This window comes from Doryrhamphus excisus, linkage group LG6, assembly GCF_037039965.1.
Source record: "Doryrhamphus excisus strain RoL-2023G ecotype Guam linkage group LG6, RoL_Dexc_Guam_v1.1, whole genome shotgun sequence".
Lineage (NCBI taxonomy): Eukaryota > Metazoa > Chordata > Actinopteri > Syngnathiformes > Syngnathidae > Doryrhamphus > Doryrhamphus excisus.
The window spans coordinates 14,788,926-14,806,469 of NC_136362.1; the positions used below are offsets into that span (position 1 = coordinate 14,788,926).

Sequence of the window (17,544 nt, forward strand, 5' to 3'; positions counted from 1 at the left end):
GGTTTGGAAGTGAGGGAACTTTGGGATGGCTCAAAAGGCTTGTTAAAACTGTCCTTTCGTGATGTCACAAGAGGATGTCCTTATATGGTTCATAGTCAGAAAGCACATAGGGCGTGTGACCAGTCACAGCGGAGTGGGCACGTGCGGAGGCGGGCCGTGGGTGGAATAAATTAAAGCAGACCGTTTTAGCAGGAATAACAGGATTCTGCAAAGTCTAAAAGGTTTTCTGTGCGGGTTATAGTGTGTAGCTTCTCTATAAGAGACCATGACTCAATACAAAGGGTTGAAAATTAGCATAGTAGGTGCCCTTTAAGATAAAGACAATCTAGCTAACAAACGTGTAAGAATGAGACAATACACTCGATATCAAATAAAAAAAATAATTCACAGCATTGATTTAAATGGGATTAGAACGAGGGAAATAGCGTTTGTCTAATTCTGGCACATTGACAGAAACATTACTATTCGCCGTTCCTGTAAATAAATAAATAAAATAAATCATACTTTGTGATTCTATTTAAAGCGGAACCCCTCACTACTCGGGAGAACGCCCTCCGCCATGACGTCACTCTTCTCGGCTCTTCTGGACTCAGCTGAAGAAGATGGCGACTTCCTCAGGTCTGTTAGTCTTGTATCTAGCATATCGCCTGATAGAGAATATACGTGCCTAAGCTCCCATTCACCAAAGTTTGCTTTGTGGTGCTCGTTGGTTGACAATGAAGTACGTTAAAATGTATAAAAAGTGTCTCCTTTTGGATAAAAACGCCATTTAATGCGCGTGGCTGCTGTGTTGCTAGCTAGGTAGCCGAGGCGTTGTGGATGGCTTGTGTACCCTTATGAGTCATGAATGTGTGAAGGCAATTATAAAGCCATTAAAATGCTACTTGTATTTTATTATATATGATGTTTAATATAAAATGAACACCGTAAGATGGCGGAGATTGTGCTAGTTGCCTTATGCTAACCTGGCTACGAGAACATTGTGACACAGCACAGTATCTTAGCTGTCCATCCACTGTTGTCTCTGTAATTATCCCGGTTGATAACAAAAATGCACATTTATTTTTTACATAATGCAATGTGAGCGGTTTGTAGCAAGAAATCAAACATTTGCAGCACTCTCCGGTGACGTGAATAGCGACTGTTACCGTTATTATTGCGCCGTTATCTGCCGTTTCGTATGTATTTTTTTTTCATTTTTAATCATCATCATGCAAGGTCCCGTTTATTCGCCCATTGCTCTATCGTTATGAAGACTGCTGTAGATAAACATCACAGTAGCTATTAAGGTTGCAAAGTTATCCCCCACAGTAATTAGTCAGAACCCATGCCCCTTTGTATCTACCCTCAAAGTTGCTCTACAGTCACATTTATTGAATTGTTCCACCACAATAACGCCAACCTTACATGTATACCATGGTTTAAAGCTGGTTCCTCACCCACAGCCTTGTCAGGTGTTACGTTTCTGCTCCCTAATGAACATGGTTTGAAAATAGAAACGCCCAAAAATATCACTGAGCACGTTTGTTCATGATTTGTAACTATTTTGACCTTTACACACGATTGCAACTATAATATTCATAAACTAAGAATCTTTTAAGAATATTTTAACAACATAACATTCACTCCTTTCATAACATTAGGTACACCTGTTTATGGTGGTACAATACACTGACTAGAGTAAAAAAAACACTATACTAAGCAGAGCATTATGAGATGAAGGAAATGTATGGACAGTATAACAGCTAATTGAATTGAAAGGTCTAGACATTGCAATAAAGAGACTGGTGCGAGGAGATATTTCCATCTACATGCGTGTATGTTTTCCTTCTCTGTGCATTGGTTCAGCATCTACACTGTCCATGGAACGGCTTGAGACGTGAGTCCTGTTATCAGTCATAGAGCCTTTGTCTCTGTAGGAGGAGGTGGGGCTGCTGGCATACGCACAGCAAAAGAGTGGAGCCTTGTGAGGAACAATGCACTCCCTAGAAATAGGGAGGAAAAAAGATGATTTCAAAGACAAATGCCACAGTTCATAATTTTCAGCCAAGGCGTTGAGGGAGTCTAGTTTGGGGGATGGCTTCTTGGGGCTGTGTCCTTTAGCGTTTACTAGGATTGTTTGCATCTGAGTGTGAAGCTTCAGGGATGAGAATCAGCACCTCCAAATCCGAGGCCATAGTTCTCAGTTGGAAAAGGGTGGAGTTCTGCCTCCGGGTTGGGAATGAGGTGTTGGTCAAAAGAACAAGATCGCCGATACAAGGGGCTGAAACAATGAGTGACTTCGTAGGGTAGGGAACTAAACATCTGGGCTTCCCGACTAAGACTGTTGCCCCCAGTGTCCCAGTGACCCAGACCCGGATAAGCGGAGGGAAATGTAATGGATGGTATTAGCAGTAATCTTGAAGAAATGTGATGTGTTTTTTTTGTAGAACAAGTCGTAGTTTTCTCGGCTTCTTGCTCTAGTTTCATTTGTTTAAATATGGACATCAAAGTCTGCTCACTGGCGAGACTGGCCTACAACATAGCCACCTGATCCAGTTTTCCTATCTGGGGAAAAAACTACACTCAGTCAATACTCACTTAGATGTTTTATAGGCAAAGTAAATTCAAACAGAAGAGTGCAGAATGGTGTTGGTTTGCTGAGAATGTAGTTTAAAACATTGCCAAAGAAATACTGCTCTTGAAATGTATACATTATTATATATCATCATAGGAGTGGTTTATTTACATAATGTGGGCATGTACTGTAGTAGGACTGCAGCTATCAAATATTTTAGTAATCCAGTATTCTACTGAAATGTTTTCGATTAATCGAATAATTGGCAAAAACATGTTTTTGCTTGCTTAAAGAGCAATAATAAATTCACAAACAAAGCAGTCCTAAGTAATGACTGACCAGTTATCTAGATTTGACAGGTTTGCAGAAAGAGTTGACTGCACAGCTAGGCTAACAAGTAATCCGGTAGAAATCCTTATACCCGACTTTGAAAGTATGCTTTATTTTTACTAAGAGTGTTTGTTATTGCAGGAGTTAAAATTCCTCGCAATTTTCGCTTGTTGGAAGAGCTGGACGATGGTCAAAAGGGTGACGGTGATGGCACAGTGAGCTGGGGCCTGGAGAACGACGAGGACATGACCTTCACGCTGTGGACCGCCATGATCATCGGACCTGCGAGAGTAAGCGCTCACACTCGCAGCTCGCTACACATGTATGCTCCACTTTGACACTCAATGCAAATTCTCTTTTTACAAATTTAGACCAGTTACGAGAACAGGATATACAGCCTGAAAGTGGAATGTGGCCCCAGATACCCAGAGACACCCCCGACTGTTAGATTTGTAACAAAAATTAGCATGAACGGGATAAATAATTCCAACGGGATGGTAAGCAAAGTGTTTTCTATGCTGCTTAGCTTATTGTTAGAGCGTCTCACACAAGTGAGTCCACCTTTCACATTTCAGCAACTGTTTTTATTGGGGATTTCTGATCAGAATTTTATACTGCAGATACCCGTCCCGATTATCCATGAATGAAATCGACCGATACCAGTACCAATCACATACAGTTCATGCAGTGTTAATGTTTTAATGTACTACTGGCACCAATAGGGGTCACCAAAGGTTTTTATTTGTGTGGGAGCTACTTTTATCAAATGAAAATGGCCAAGAACTACTCATTTTTTTAACATTTATATTCATAGCTTATTTCAAGCCAAACAAAGCCAATATGCTTGTTTTACTAGAACATGAACAAAATGCGGATATCCACAACTCACGTTTTGTATTTCACAATGCATTTATTTATAGTCTTCTCCCATTATTAATTGAAAACCTGAATGAAAAGGAGGTATGTGCTGGCTACTGAAGCGCAGATGCAGCCGACTCCTTCTTCTGAGTCTGAGGAGGAGACGTGATATCAGTGTCCACAACGCCAGTTACAAGCGAAGTGCAAAGGCTCACTTGTGTCAAACATCATCCGTTCGATGCAGCCCTGCACACAATGAAAGTTCCTCCTGCACTAAAAGTGCTACATACTAATGTCTGCATGCTCCCACATCCTTACTAAAGGTGGTACTCATCCCCAAATTTTGCCCACACTTGCAAATACAGCAGGTTGTGTGACCGGGGCGTTGTAGCCACTCACTGCCTGAGGGAGGATCACATCACGAGCCTCAAACTCGCCACACCTTGAAAAGTGTACGGCCTTGATTGTTCTGACTGCTGCAGAGGGGGCAGAGTTTCGGTTTGGGGTATTGGCAGACGTGATGCAAAGCAAGTATTCGCCGATGTCGATAACGTCCCTTTTCCACTGATATCAGCCGATCTCAATTAGAGTACCCCTAGTTTTTATTTTAGTATATTTTCCAAAGCGTCAATACTAGACATGGATTTTGATTTGAATTTTGATGCGAGCAGCACTTTTGTTGTTCCAAACCAGGACGCTATCACCACACAATCATCTTGCTACTCACTTGTATTACAAGCTACAGAGCCATTTCCACAAAAGTGTAAATTTTCTTCCGTAATATCATTAAAAAAAAACTTACAGTATATCTTAGATACTGTATATTACACAACTGAATTTAGTCAAGCCATGTGTCAAAAAATAGAATAGTTAATTGAAACAATAACTAAGGGATTTATAATACAAAAATTTAATTATGTTTAATTACTGTATTCAATACTTGGTTGCGGCTTCTTTTGCATGAATCACTGCAGGACTACAGACACCTTACAGGAGCGATCAGTTCAGTGACTTTGTTGATATACTGTATTTAGAGAGTATTCAGACCCATCCAGATACTTTTTCTTTAAAAAAAAAAAAATGGAAGTAACGGACGCCAGCCAGTGTGACTGTGTGAATGTACGTTAGTAAACCTCAACCCCTGAGCCTTGTGAGTCGTACACTGATTTCTGTAAACTATATCAAAGTCTACTTTCTATAGTGTTGTCCCTTGACGAGATCTACTAATAATGCAAATGCTTGCTGAAATGTGAGTGGTTTACTCACTTTTGGAGAGGTTCCTGAATTTTTCTCCATCATGGCACGCATGGGATCATGTCAACTGAAGCTTGCATTTGTCTTTGTTTTGCAGGTGGACTCACGTAGCATACCAGTGTTAGCAAAATGGCAGAATTCTTATACCATAAAAATTGTTCTTCAAGAGTTAAGGCGTCTAATGATGTCCAAAGAAAATATGAAGCTTCCTCAACCTCCAGAAGGACAAACCTACAGCACTTAATCATAATGGATTGTTTTGATCCTGTGTTTTAAAAAACCTTACTTAGAAATATAATGTCCAAAAAAACAACCAAGAAAATCAAGAGGCTCACCTTGCACACAAAAAATGTTGTCTGCAAGAGCAGGATTGGACTTCATTACCTGGCTCTTTCAAAATAAAGCAACCTTGCTTTTCAGTAGGGAGTATCTACAACAAGAGCAATTATGCAGCGTTCATTTTAACAGCTATTATGTGTGAGCCAGCCTGAGTGGGCTTGATGGGGGTGGAGCATGACGCCACACACACTGGTAGCATTGTGTACACCAGAGGGGGCATGATGTGTAACTTCTTTAATTAAAGTCACAAAAGAAGAAGCCAACTTTTTTGTTTTTTAACATACAGGCCGCTCAGTAATAAAGAACTGTGGCTCTGTAGTCTAAAAGTGTCACAAGGGGAGATTTTTTTTTTAATCTATATATGTATTTGACACAATACCAATGTTTCTGTTCTCAAGCTCTTTGACATGTAACAGACATTGAAGCCTGTTCTGCTCTGGAAAAAAATAAAGAAGAAAAAACCCTTGCATTTAGCATCTAGTGAGAATGGCAGGTGTATGAACTTGTGATTTTCTGAAATTAAAAATCACTGCAAAAACCCAGCAACGTCCAGAACGCTTTTAATGTCAAGCACCATATACCAGGATTGTCCAAAGTGTAGCTTGGGTGCAATTTGTAAATTTTGGGGGAAAAAAAAGAATCAAGTCAAAATAGAGAAAAAATATGTAATCTGAGGAAAAAGTTACAAGAAAGGAAGAAAGTTACAAGAATAACATAAGAAGTCGTGATAAAGAAAAACAAAACAATGAATGTTGTATATTTTTTATTACGTTGCAAGAAATGTTAAGTTACGAGCACAAAGTAATGATTTACTAGAAGAAAATTTACAAGTTGAAATAGTTGAAAAATAAGCAGCTGTAATATGAAATTAAAGTCGTAATCTTACAAGCAATGCTATTTTACAAAAAACTTGTGATATGAGGAAAAAATTTATTTTAGTAGCATTGTGTTGACAATTTTATTTATTTTTTCCCCTCCCGACCTAAACTTGTTGAATTGGCGATAAACTTTTAAACTGAATTGGCTGAGTCTTCTTTTGGGAGTGTGAATGGGAGCTAGTGTTAGCTTGTGTGGTTGTGGGTCTGTGATTCTAGCTTGATGAGTATATTTTCACCATGTTGTATTTTACGGATTTAATGTAAGGAACGTTTTACAAAGCCCGGTCACGAAGTGGAAAAAAATGTGTGAAACGTTTATATTTGGACATAGCTCATCTTAGACGTAAATACACATTCACATACAAAACGCAAGTGTCATAAAAAAATAGCTTCCATATTGGAATTGCATGAGTGACTGCATCTTCCTTCATCACAAGCACAGGCATTACAGTTTGTTGAAGATTTAGTTGCAATTTGTTCAGAGGCTGACATCCCATTAGAAAAGTTAAATATAGTTAGAATGTTGTATTCTCGTGTTAAACGATGCCAAAGTTTCAGATAATGAGGTTTGTGCATTTGGATGTGAGCTCTAAAAGAAGTTTGGGATGGCTCAAAACGCTTGGTTTGAAACAGCTTGGTAAAACCCCCTCCTTTGTGATGTCACAGAGGGGCCAACTTCCTTTTATGGTTCATAGTTAGGAAGCACTTTGGGCATGTGACCAGTCACAGTGGCATGGGTATACCCCGAGGCGGGCCGTGGGGGGAATAAATTAAAACAGATCGTTTTGGCAGGAAGCACAAATCAAAGAAAATACCGCTGGATTGGTGCAGATTCAGCAAAATCTAAAAGGTTTACCATGCGGGTTATTGTGTGTAACTGCTCTATAGGAGACCACAGCTCAATACAAAGGGTGGAAAAATGCATAATGGGTGTCCTTTTTAAGGTTTGAATTTAAATCTTTATATCGTGATGCATCCTAAAAACATTGTGATGTATGCTAAGGTCCATATATCCCGGCACTCCTTCTTAGCAATTACATATGTTGATTTACAAAAAAAAATCAAAGTGCGCCTTATATCCTTTCATTTTTGTGTCATTTTCGTTTGTGGCCATTGGTGGAACAAACTTTGGACGTATGTGAAAAGATGGTTTTGTTTTTACGCCACAAGGGGGCGTAGGCATTCCCTGTTTAAATTACGCAGATTGACTCGATATTAATCATACATCGATGCGCATGTGCGAGTGCATCGGCTCCTTCCGGGTATGGATGCAATTGACAAGTGAAATCTACTCATCTCGATGCGTTTGTGGGTATCGGTAAAATCCGATGCAAGCGCCGTTTTATTAATGTTCAACGTCACCCCATATGCTGTTCCCCAGGTGCAATGAATGCACCATCATTATTTCGCGTATTGTATTGAATACGGACGGAAACCGTGAGGCACATACAACTACTAGTAAAACAGCATGGACGTTCGCACGCAAGCAGTAGCGAGGAAGTTTCTATATTTAACCCCCCCGCAACGTTTAAATTGTATGTTTGGAAACACTACGGATTCGCAAAAACGGCGGAAAGCTCGACAAAACGTCCGTCATTTGCAAAGAATGCCGCGTTAAGAAGCCCTATAACTGCAGCACTGCAAACATGCAGACCCCCTTTAAAAGAGTACATCACAACACGGACAAGTCTACCGCCACTTCCCCGCCTAGTTCCTCGTCGGACACCGGGGGAAAACCAAGCAAATCAGGTCAGTGGATCTTCAGCTGCTATCAAAACTGTCCAGGAACTATTAGTCCGTCCCTGCAACAAGTGCCCCCCCCCCCCAGCAGCACAGCTGGTGACATTAGAACAGCAGAGCAGTTGGCTTCTTCCGGAATTTTGAGACAATTTTAAAAGTGTATAAGTTGTTTTACACTGCTCCTCACTGTTTATATATTTTATATTATGTTTTGCAGACAGGAATATAAACAAACGTTGATTGCACTGTTGAAAGTGTCACTTTAACTTTGCTGTTGCTGCTACTGTATTTTTTACAGCAGTAATTGTTTAATTGTTTTGTTCCACCACTGAACCACTGGTATTGTAATTGCCAATGTGAAAATGTGAGGAAAGTTGTTGCTTTAAGATGGCAAAAAGAGTGGTGCATAGTAAAAAAAAAAAGACAAAAGACACTTTAGTTGAATTTACTGCCAAGTGCCTTTTAGGAATAAAGCCAAATCCTTTTTGTAGGACTATACTGAATTCCCTTTTTTCCCTTTGCTTATTTGCACCATGTTGAATTGCATCATATCGTAAGAAATTTCACCATATCATATCGGATCGCATTGATTTGAACTAAATGATTATCGCATCGTATCACCACAAAATTCTATGTATCGTATCGCAGGCAGTGCATCGAGATGTGTATCGAATCGTCCTCAGTGCTGAGATTAGTTAGGTTAGCGCGCAGACCTCACAGCTAGGAGACCAGGGTTCAATTCCACCCTCAGCCATCTCCGTGCATGTGTGGGTTTTCTCCGGGTACTCCGGTTTCTTTCCACATTCCAAAAATATGTTGGGTTAATTGGCGACTCCAAATTGTCCATAGGTATGAATGTGAGTGTGAATGGTTGTTTGTCTATATGTGCCCTGTGATTGGCTGGCGACCAGTCCAGGGTGTACCCCGCCTCTCGCCTGAAGACAGCTGGGATAGGTTCCACCCCCGCGACCCTCGTGAGGAAAAAGCGGTAGAAAATGAATGAATGAATGAATGAATAGCCATTGCAGGAAATACGCTGTCCATAAAAAACTGCTAATGTGTGAGCCTGTTGCCTTATTTATTTCTAATATGTCTTATTTTATTGGGTAATATAAATATAAAGGTGACTACAGACTACAGCATATGGGTGGAATTTGATGTCTGGGGGGCTCTGTCGTTAAAAACTGTATTTAGAAGATTGTAAATATGTTTTCTCTGTCATAACTCTGAATTTATTAATGCAGAAATACACTTATCCTGATTGGGCCTGGAATCAATTAACCGAGATAAACAAGGGACGATGGTACTGCTTTTTACAATGAGACCTTGGGCTGCCTCCTTTAACTAAAAGTGAATTAAATTTATTTTTGCTGCAAATGGCAAACATGGTCAATATTTTGTACAATTCAGTAGCTCTGTTTGTCCACAATTTAAGCATTTCTCAATGATGGTTGTGTGACCAGTGGCAAAGTTGAAGTCATTATTATTGATTTTCTTTAAATGTGAGAGTTGCAGGATTTCTACTGGTATACTGGGCCGACACTGCACTGATTTGGCACCACCAGTGACCCTCGGCTAATTTGTCTTGATGCCAAGATGAGGCCATATATCTCAGGGCAGTGATGACTTTCCCCCAAACAGTCTGCTTTGTTGTTTAGGCCGTTTCAAGGCATGACTACTATTATTATGCCTCGGTACATTTCATCTAACCATGAGTCACAGAGCTGATGCATAAAACTCAAGCCTTCATAACCTGTCATGTCTGCTGTGTCCCCTAGAGGGTGCTGCAACTCCATACACCAGGGTCCCCTACTAGACGCAAGGCAAGACGCTTTGAGGAAACTTGGAAAAAGGCGGCGCCTGAGCGATGTTTGCAGGCTGCTTTATGCCGTCACTGATAAAGTAAAGTGACATGGTTAGCACTTTGCTAGTGAAGGAAGGGGCATCCCTTGTCCCCGCTAGTGTTTTTGTTGTGTAGGCGTTGTGTTCTTATTTTGCTTATTGTGCGTGTATGTGGGTGTGAAATGAGTCAGTATTTGCTGCAGAGGATGACCTCGCTCCCCCTTTGTAGTCAAGGCCAGATTTGACTTTGGAGAGGCGACATTGCGGAGCGGCTACTCCATCCTCTTCATTTGTTTACCCCGCCACCACCACCACCACCTCCTTCACCCATGTAGGAAGTCATGAATATGAAATCACAAGTTGCTGCATCCAGTTCACTCGGCACCCTAAAAATATACGAAAGAGCTCATCTCAGGTTGCACATCTTTTTCCTTTTTGCACGTTTGCTCTGGATTTTATGTTTTTCAGCTGCTCGTTCGACTGGAAGTAGCAAATCCTTCCTTGACTATCTTCACCTCAAGGCCAATCACAATTTCTTACTCAGGCACCTGAGATTATTGCTCCTCTACCTTATTTCCTCAAACACTTGAACGCACCAATCGTGCAGCGTGCTACATTTCATGGTTCTCTCTTAGGGGGATCATTTTACAGCTTCTTCTTCAGGTGGCTGTTAGTACTGCTGTGGTATTTAACATTGCAGAGGTGGCATCTGTAAAGCTGACCTGCTGTTTTTGAAGATTTGTTCAACAAGCCAAATGACAGCATTTGCACGCTGTGTGAAACGTGCTATAGAAAGCTTTTATCGTGTATGTATTCCATATGGCAGATATTGTATATTATGGCGGTTGAGATAAAAAATGAGCAAAATCCAAACTGTACATTAATTCATTCATTTTTTACCACTTAATTTTCTACCAATTCCTTGCAACGAGTCTCAACTTGAGTGATTAAGAAAACTCTGAGGGGAAATAAAGTCACGGACGTGCTGGAGCCTATCCCAGCTGTATTCAGGCAAGAGGCAGGGTACACCCTGGACTGGTTGCCAGCCAATCACAGGGCACATATAGACAAACAATCATTCACACTCACATTCATACCTATGGACAATTTGGAGTCACCAATTAACCTAGCATGTTTTTGGAGTTTGGGAGGAAAACGGAGTACCCGAAGAAAACCCACGCATGCACGGGGAGAACATGCAAACTCCACACAGAGATGGCCAAGGGTGGAATCGAACTCGGGTCTCCTCGCCATGCAGCCCTCAAACTGTACATATAGGTTTAAATTATCTTACAACAGGCACGATAATAAAAACATTAAGGTGACTGTTGCACTAGCTAAAACTCAACTCTGAAGCTCCAGCGTCTCTTCCTGTCCTTGCTGCGATCGTGTGAGTCTGTCTCATTATCTCTACTATATTGCGGAATACAAATGTAAAGGTGACTATAGGGGTGTTATTTAATTCTACACGGCTGTAATAATGTTTAAAAAACGTATTGAGAAGATCATAAACCATTTTGCAATGCCAAAAAAATTCTACTTAATATTGAATGCTACTTAGCAAAAATTCACTTATCAAGGGTGGAATCTGGAACCAATTAACCACGATAAATCAGGGATGACTGTAATCTGTTCCAGGCACCCAAAAATAAAAACCTTTTTATTATGAATAAATCTAGTTTAACATGCAGAAAACAATGCAAAAAATACTAATGCAATACTAATGGAATGTATTGTTGCAAATATCCATTCCATGTGAGATGGAATTCAATCATGTTTCTCACCTTTTATCAAATTGCTTTGTTTTGTGGCAGGTTTAGCAGTCATACTCGATGCCGAAATGCACGGACAGTGAGTCGGCATCACGTCGGTTGCTTTGTTCGAGCACTTCATTTAGCAGAATGATACACAACAGGGCAAACAGACTAGTGTGTTACATACAATACTGGCAAAAATTAGACGAAAACCTGTGCTCGACCGTATTATAAAATGAACCCATGCACTGTAATTCTCCTCAGCCCTAATAGACACCTCGTACCGTCTGTTGTTTAAATAACCCAGCTCCCCTAGTCCTAGTCTCCACTAGTCTGGAGCCAGAAGGGTAACAGATATTTAGTAATCCCGTAAGACGGGAAGGAATGCCGTTGAAGGGACATACATCTTGTCTGTGGCCTGGTCAGACTTTTGGAACCAGGCCTCTGCTCCCAGAGCTCTGACCTTTCACCCTCAGTGGGCCAAAAGGTCACCTCCTTGTGTGTTTGTTGATACTGTAAAAAAAGAAAAGCCTTTGTCCTGTCCTTGTGGTTGCGTCGTGCGCATCTTCATGACAGTCCCCTTTTGTGTTTGCATTGAATCTTTTCAAAATGGCAAGGACAGAGAAAGAAAAGGTTTGCAAATATGACTTCACTTACCAGGCAACCATCCAAACAATGCAGAAGAAATCAACAACAACACCCAAACAAAAGTACAGTTTAAGTCCTATAGAAGCATATACAGTACCTACATTGTTACTTCAGCCCATGTGATTGATTTCTCACAGTTTTAGGCCACTCCTGACGAGACACTTCATTAGGTACACCTGCACATTCCTTCTGCAATTCAATTCAGTCATTTTATTGAACATTCCTCTTTTACAAAGATAATAATTCTGCATGTTCATTAACAGAGAATGTTATTTGTAATATAAAGAGATTTTTATAAAGAATTTTTATAACAATTAAGCCATTTTAAAACATTAAAGTAGCAAACTTAAAACATAAATTGTTTTGTGTAATTAACACACCAGAGTATGTCCGCCTCTCTGTTATGAAGGTAGATGGAAGCACAATGGACCATCCCTAGAGAGTCACACAAAGTGTTTTTTAACTTCATTCTGACTTGAACACACTTCAACGATATTTCCTTATTTTCCTTACAAGAATGCAAGATGCATTCAGAGACACACTGAACATCACAAAATCGGTTTTATAATGTGCGTGTGTGTAAATAAACTGGAAGATTATAACTCATTATCGCTCTCTCTTAATTCGGTTGTACAATTTGCTACATTTCAGTGTGTTGGAAAATACCCTGAAAACAAGTACGTTTACCTTAAATTACGTGATGTTTTTGAATGCAACCCCTCATTGCTCATTATATTCAGATAATCTGCTACTATTAAGGAGACTTGGTATATTTTATGTGTTATATTTAAGCTAGATTGACTGATTTGATTTAATTCATTTGGAAATGATATATATATATCTCATCCCATCCTGGCATTTATCTTTCTGTTCATTAAATACAGTAAAAATGGGCATATTTCAGCATAGTTGTTAATGGTGATTAATCATGATTAATTTTGAAAATGGATTAATCTGATAAAAAATTCTAGTCGTTTGACCACCCTAGTATTTGAAATACGTAATTTGAAATATAGTGTTGAAAACATTTATTCAATTAATGTATTTTATTATGGTGTTTTATTTTCATAAAATGATGATTTATTTCTTTAATGTCTTTTTATTTTAAGACACTGCAATTCACAGGCAATGAAATACATTTGGTAGTAATTCAAATCATAAAAAATATATATTTTTTATGATTGTATTTTAATGGTAGGCTGCATGGCAGATGAGTGGTTAGCGCGCAGGCCTCACAGCTAGGAGATAGAGTTCAATTCCACCCTCGGCCATCGCTGTGTGCCGTTTGCATGTTGTCCCCGTGCATGCGTGGGTTTTCTCCGGGTACTCCGGTTTCCTCCCACATTCCAAAAACATGCTAGGTTAATTGGCGACTCCAAATTGTCCATAGGTATGAATGTGAGTGTGAATGGTTGTTTGTCTATATGTGCCCTGTGATTGGCTGGCGACCAGTCCAGGGTGTACCCCGCCTCACGACGGAAGACAGCTGGGATAGGCTCCAGTACCCCCGCGACCCTCGTGAGGATATGTGGTAGAAAATGAATGAATGAATTTTAATGGATTGGACAATGTAATTTTGTTTTTAATGAAACTTGTTTGGTCATTACATATATATTGGCAATTACCATTAAAACCATTAAATATGTTGAATGCTATTTTTATCAGATTTACATTTCATACTTTAATTGACACTTGAATATATGATTTCGCATTTCAGGTGATATAAATGACTTCATATTCATTTCCATTTTTTTTGTCAGTGTTGTGTTGGCAAGCTTTTGTACTAAGCTTTAGCAGCTTGCCAACTAATCTAGTTAGCAAGTATAGCTAATGTTGCAGGTGTACTTAATAAAGTGTTCAGTGATCTTGTTCTCAACCAAGCAAAATTGAAGTATGCTCAACAATTTCATGTATTTATAAGATATCACGCACATGCTGTGTTTACTTGAACTAATTACTCCAATTGGTGGACTTATTTTGGCACAGTGTTTGCCTGGTGAGTGTTTCAAAGTGTTTTATTTACAGTAGTGAGATAAATGTTCCTCTTTAGCTGTGAGAGAAAGTGCTCAGATGGAAAGCACATGTGTGCTGGCGCCTGAAGCTCATTTGGGTTCTCACTGATGCTCCACAACCGAGACCATCGGTACCAGATGATGGTCTCCAGCTTTTTAATTCAAATATGTCGAATAGATCAAGTCATTGGAAGTCATCTTTGCAGCCTCACCTAAGGTCAAAACGACACAAAAAAGGACTTGTTGGAAAAAAAAAATTGTGTACTTGCAGCATTCCAGGTTATTTATATATAGCAAAAAAAGGGGGGAGGGGACTAAGAGTGTAGACTTCATGTCTCTGCTTGGTGAGCACTATTAAATTACAAGTGGGGATGTTTTTAATTACTTCACATAAATGTTGCAACACAAAACTTCTTCAGTGTTTGCAGAAGAGTGATTTGTGAGAGAGACGGAGGGGAGTGGGAGGGGTCTCATATGTTTAGGGAAACACTGACTTGCACTTAATCATGGTGGTGGTGGTCTCTATTGGTTATGTGGCTTTGTTAAAAAAAAAAAAAAAAAGAGAGCGAGCGATGTGAGCATTCCTCCTGCTGGCGCAAGGGGAGAGGAAATGGGTAATAAAAGCTAAGGGGGGAAAAAATAGCTGGGCGGCCTGCTGGAGCCAGTCATCCTGGGATCCACTTAATTGCTCTTGAATAAAAAAGATTTTTGGCTCACTGTTTGCAACCTTTAAAAGCCCAATCTCACTTATTATTATTATTATTATACAGCAGGGGTTTGCCATCCAGCAACCCTAATCCTTCATTATTGAATGGTGCAATCAAGAATAGGATTCATAATCATAGAGACAGCCCTGGGATTTTAATGGGTTTTTTTAAGGGAAAAATGGGTAAAAAAATGTAGAAATCTTGCAAAAACATAAAAAGTTTATGTAGATTTTTTAAATGATATCCATCCATCCATTTCCTATGCCGTTAGGGTTGTGGGGTATGCTGGAGCCTATCCCAGCTGACCTTGCAGGTACACCCTGGACTGGTCACCTTTGCTTTATGATATATGGATTTAGATTATATGAATTCATTCTAAAGCTCACATTCATTGGACGGGCACACACTGAAAAAAAATTACTTCTATGTTCTAGAAAATGCTAAATACGATATTATGGCAGACGGATAACTCCCTGCTCCTCAAAACTAATACTTTATATATGTATCTATTTTTTTAATTTAGATTTAACCTTATTTTGTAAGGATGACTTTGTATTGAGGGTCAATATTTTTGTTTCTTTTGTCGTAAATTGTTTGCGTAACATTAGCCAGCTAGCATGTGAGGTGTTTGAGACTATCAACGCTTTTTGTTGTCACACGTAGGGAAAAGGAGCGCTTCATTTGCTCACCTTACGTAACCCACCTATAACACAGTCTCGTCTTATTGGGAGTGTTTTTCAAATAAAAAAATGATTAGTTATCTGAGTTATTTGTTAATGTTATCGGCATGATATCATAATTTTTTTAAATATATTTTGTCTCGATAATTATCAGTCTGATATTTATTGTGCACCCCCAGTTTCAACCCAAAAATAACAACAATCACCACCATGATTTTGAGACTTGGCTTTAAGCCGCCTTGTGGGTCGTGAAATGGCTAGTTAGCAGGTGTTTGCTACTTAGCTTTAGCTTCAGCAGCTATGAGGGTAATTAGCAAGTTTTGCCACTAAGCTTTAGCAGCTAGCAACTTAACAAATGGCGAGGTAGCGAGTTTTGCCACTTAGTGTTCAATTAATAAATAAATAGCAAGTTTTGACAGCCGTATGACTTATAGAATGGCTGGTTAGAAAAATGCTTCCAAGTTAGCTTTAGCACTGGGAATACATATCTGGTGGTAATTTAGTAAGTTTTGTGCCTGGTTGTCGCCATACAGCCATGGTAGTTACATAATGGCTCGCTAACAAATTTATCTAATGACTAGATAGAGATTCAGTGTCAAATTAGCTGGCAGATAACTTTTGATGGAACATAAAAGGTCATAAAAAGAATTTGATGCTGCACTACTCAGCAACGACAACACACTTTTGTATTGGAGACTACTCCTGGTCTTAATTCCATAGTGTGTCCATAAAGCATTGGTAGTCATCACAATGCTTTCATAATTCATATATCTGATACATTATATTAATACAACCAAGACACATCATAGCGTGTTAGAGTTAGCGGCCATATTTGTTTACCACATTGTCAACTGTGCTGTGTGATGCCTCCCGGCAAGACCGCCAATGGCCCCTAAAAGCGCCAGGCTGAGCTGTCGCATGGAGTCAGCCGTTCCATTTGTACTGCTTCATTATGGTGAGAAGTGTGTCGCATCCTGTCGGGGGCCGGGCGCCAGTGTCCCTCTGGTCACTCCCTCGATGCCCGGCTGTTTGGCGCATGTGCCCACTATTGTGACAGCCGTTGTGGCGGCGGAGAAGGCAAGCGGCAGGGCCCCCGCCAGGATGCGGAACAATGCGAGGAAGGAAGAGGAGGGAATCCTTCTACCTCTGCTGTACAGAAACAGTGAAGGCCAACTTGGTCCTACTGTCTCTGACAGCGGCCCCTTGGGGCTCTTGGGGCTCTGTCATCAGATGGTACCCGTGAGGATTGTCATCTTCTCACCGTCAGACACACTCTAGTAATAGCTTTGATTGAATCGGACATACATTGTAAGAGTTCTGCTGTCACTACTAGAGTTTTTGGTGTCACTTTACAATAAGGTATACATAAATATAAGGTACACATAAATACAGTAGTTACTGAGAAACTAATAACTAAGGCACATACATTTAGAGTAGTCACTATGGAGCTAACGAGTAGTGGTTAGGTAGGTTAATTACTGATGAACTACTGTAATTTTGTGTACCTTTTATTGTAAAGTGTTACCAAGTTTGAACTATTTTGGTGCTTTCTTGATTACACTTCGCGAACACAACATCAGAACAGCTTGCCGACACCCTCAGCTTGAATTCAGATGGGCGAGAGGTGCGGATTCCTTAAAAATAAATTAGTTACATACATTAGTTCTCAGCTGCTACCAAGCGAAGTGAACCGGCTAAATGCTAACTGCTAAAGTTCAAAGTAGTTGCCTAGCAACAATGCCAGGTAGTACAAGATGATAATTCTGCCTTGCACGCTGCTCTTGCGGAGGTTTAAAACCCTATGGAGGAAAATAGAGAATTACACAATTATGTCAAGGTACTACAGGATGATATTAAGGTACTACTGGATGAATGCAGCACAAATTGGCAGTTTCCTACAGTCAAAGAAGTCTCCAGTCAACACTATCAATACTTGCATCCTATT

The 17,544-nt window shown here is 39.9% G+C and overlaps 1 protein-coding gene and 1 long non-coding RNA gene across 2 annotated transcripts in view; both read left to right on the forward strand.

Annotated features, from left to right (window-relative positions):
- The first annotated feature begins 509 nt into the window (after positions 1–509).
- Positions 510–5,818, forward strand: ube2v2 (ubiquitin-conjugating enzyme E2 variant 2). The gene is made up of 4 exons (XM_058067747.2): positions 510–618; positions 3,029–3,177; positions 3,259–3,384; positions 5,097–5,818. The coding sequence occupies exons 1-4, from the start codon at positions 603–605 to the stop codon at positions 5,241–5,243; spliced, it is 438 nt and encodes a 145-aa protein (XP_057923730.1). The 5' UTR covers positions 510–602; the 3' UTR covers positions 5,244–5,818.
- A 1,789-nt stretch (positions 5,819–7,607) lies between these two features.
- LOC144898568 (uncharacterized) overlaps positions 7,608–17,544 on the forward strand; it is a 69,054-nt gene continuing 59,117 nt past the window's right edge. The window contains exon 1 of the long non-coding RNA XR_013627458.1: positions 7,608–7,965. This is a non-coding gene — a long non-coding RNA (uncharacterized LOC144898568). The remainder of the gene's footprint in view (positions 7,966–17,544) is intronic.

Bases quoted from the DNA above. Each gene is read 5' to 3' on its own strand.
- ube2v2 (XM_058067747.2), top strand. The intron at 3,178-3,258 runs GTAAGCGCTCAC...TTACAAATTTAG, and splicing joins TGATCATCGGACCTGCGAGA to ACCAGTTACGAGAACAGGAT. The intron at 3,385-5,096 runs GTAAGCAAAGTG...TTTGTTTTGCAG, and splicing joins TAAATAATTCCAACGGGATG to GTGGACTCACGTAGCATACC.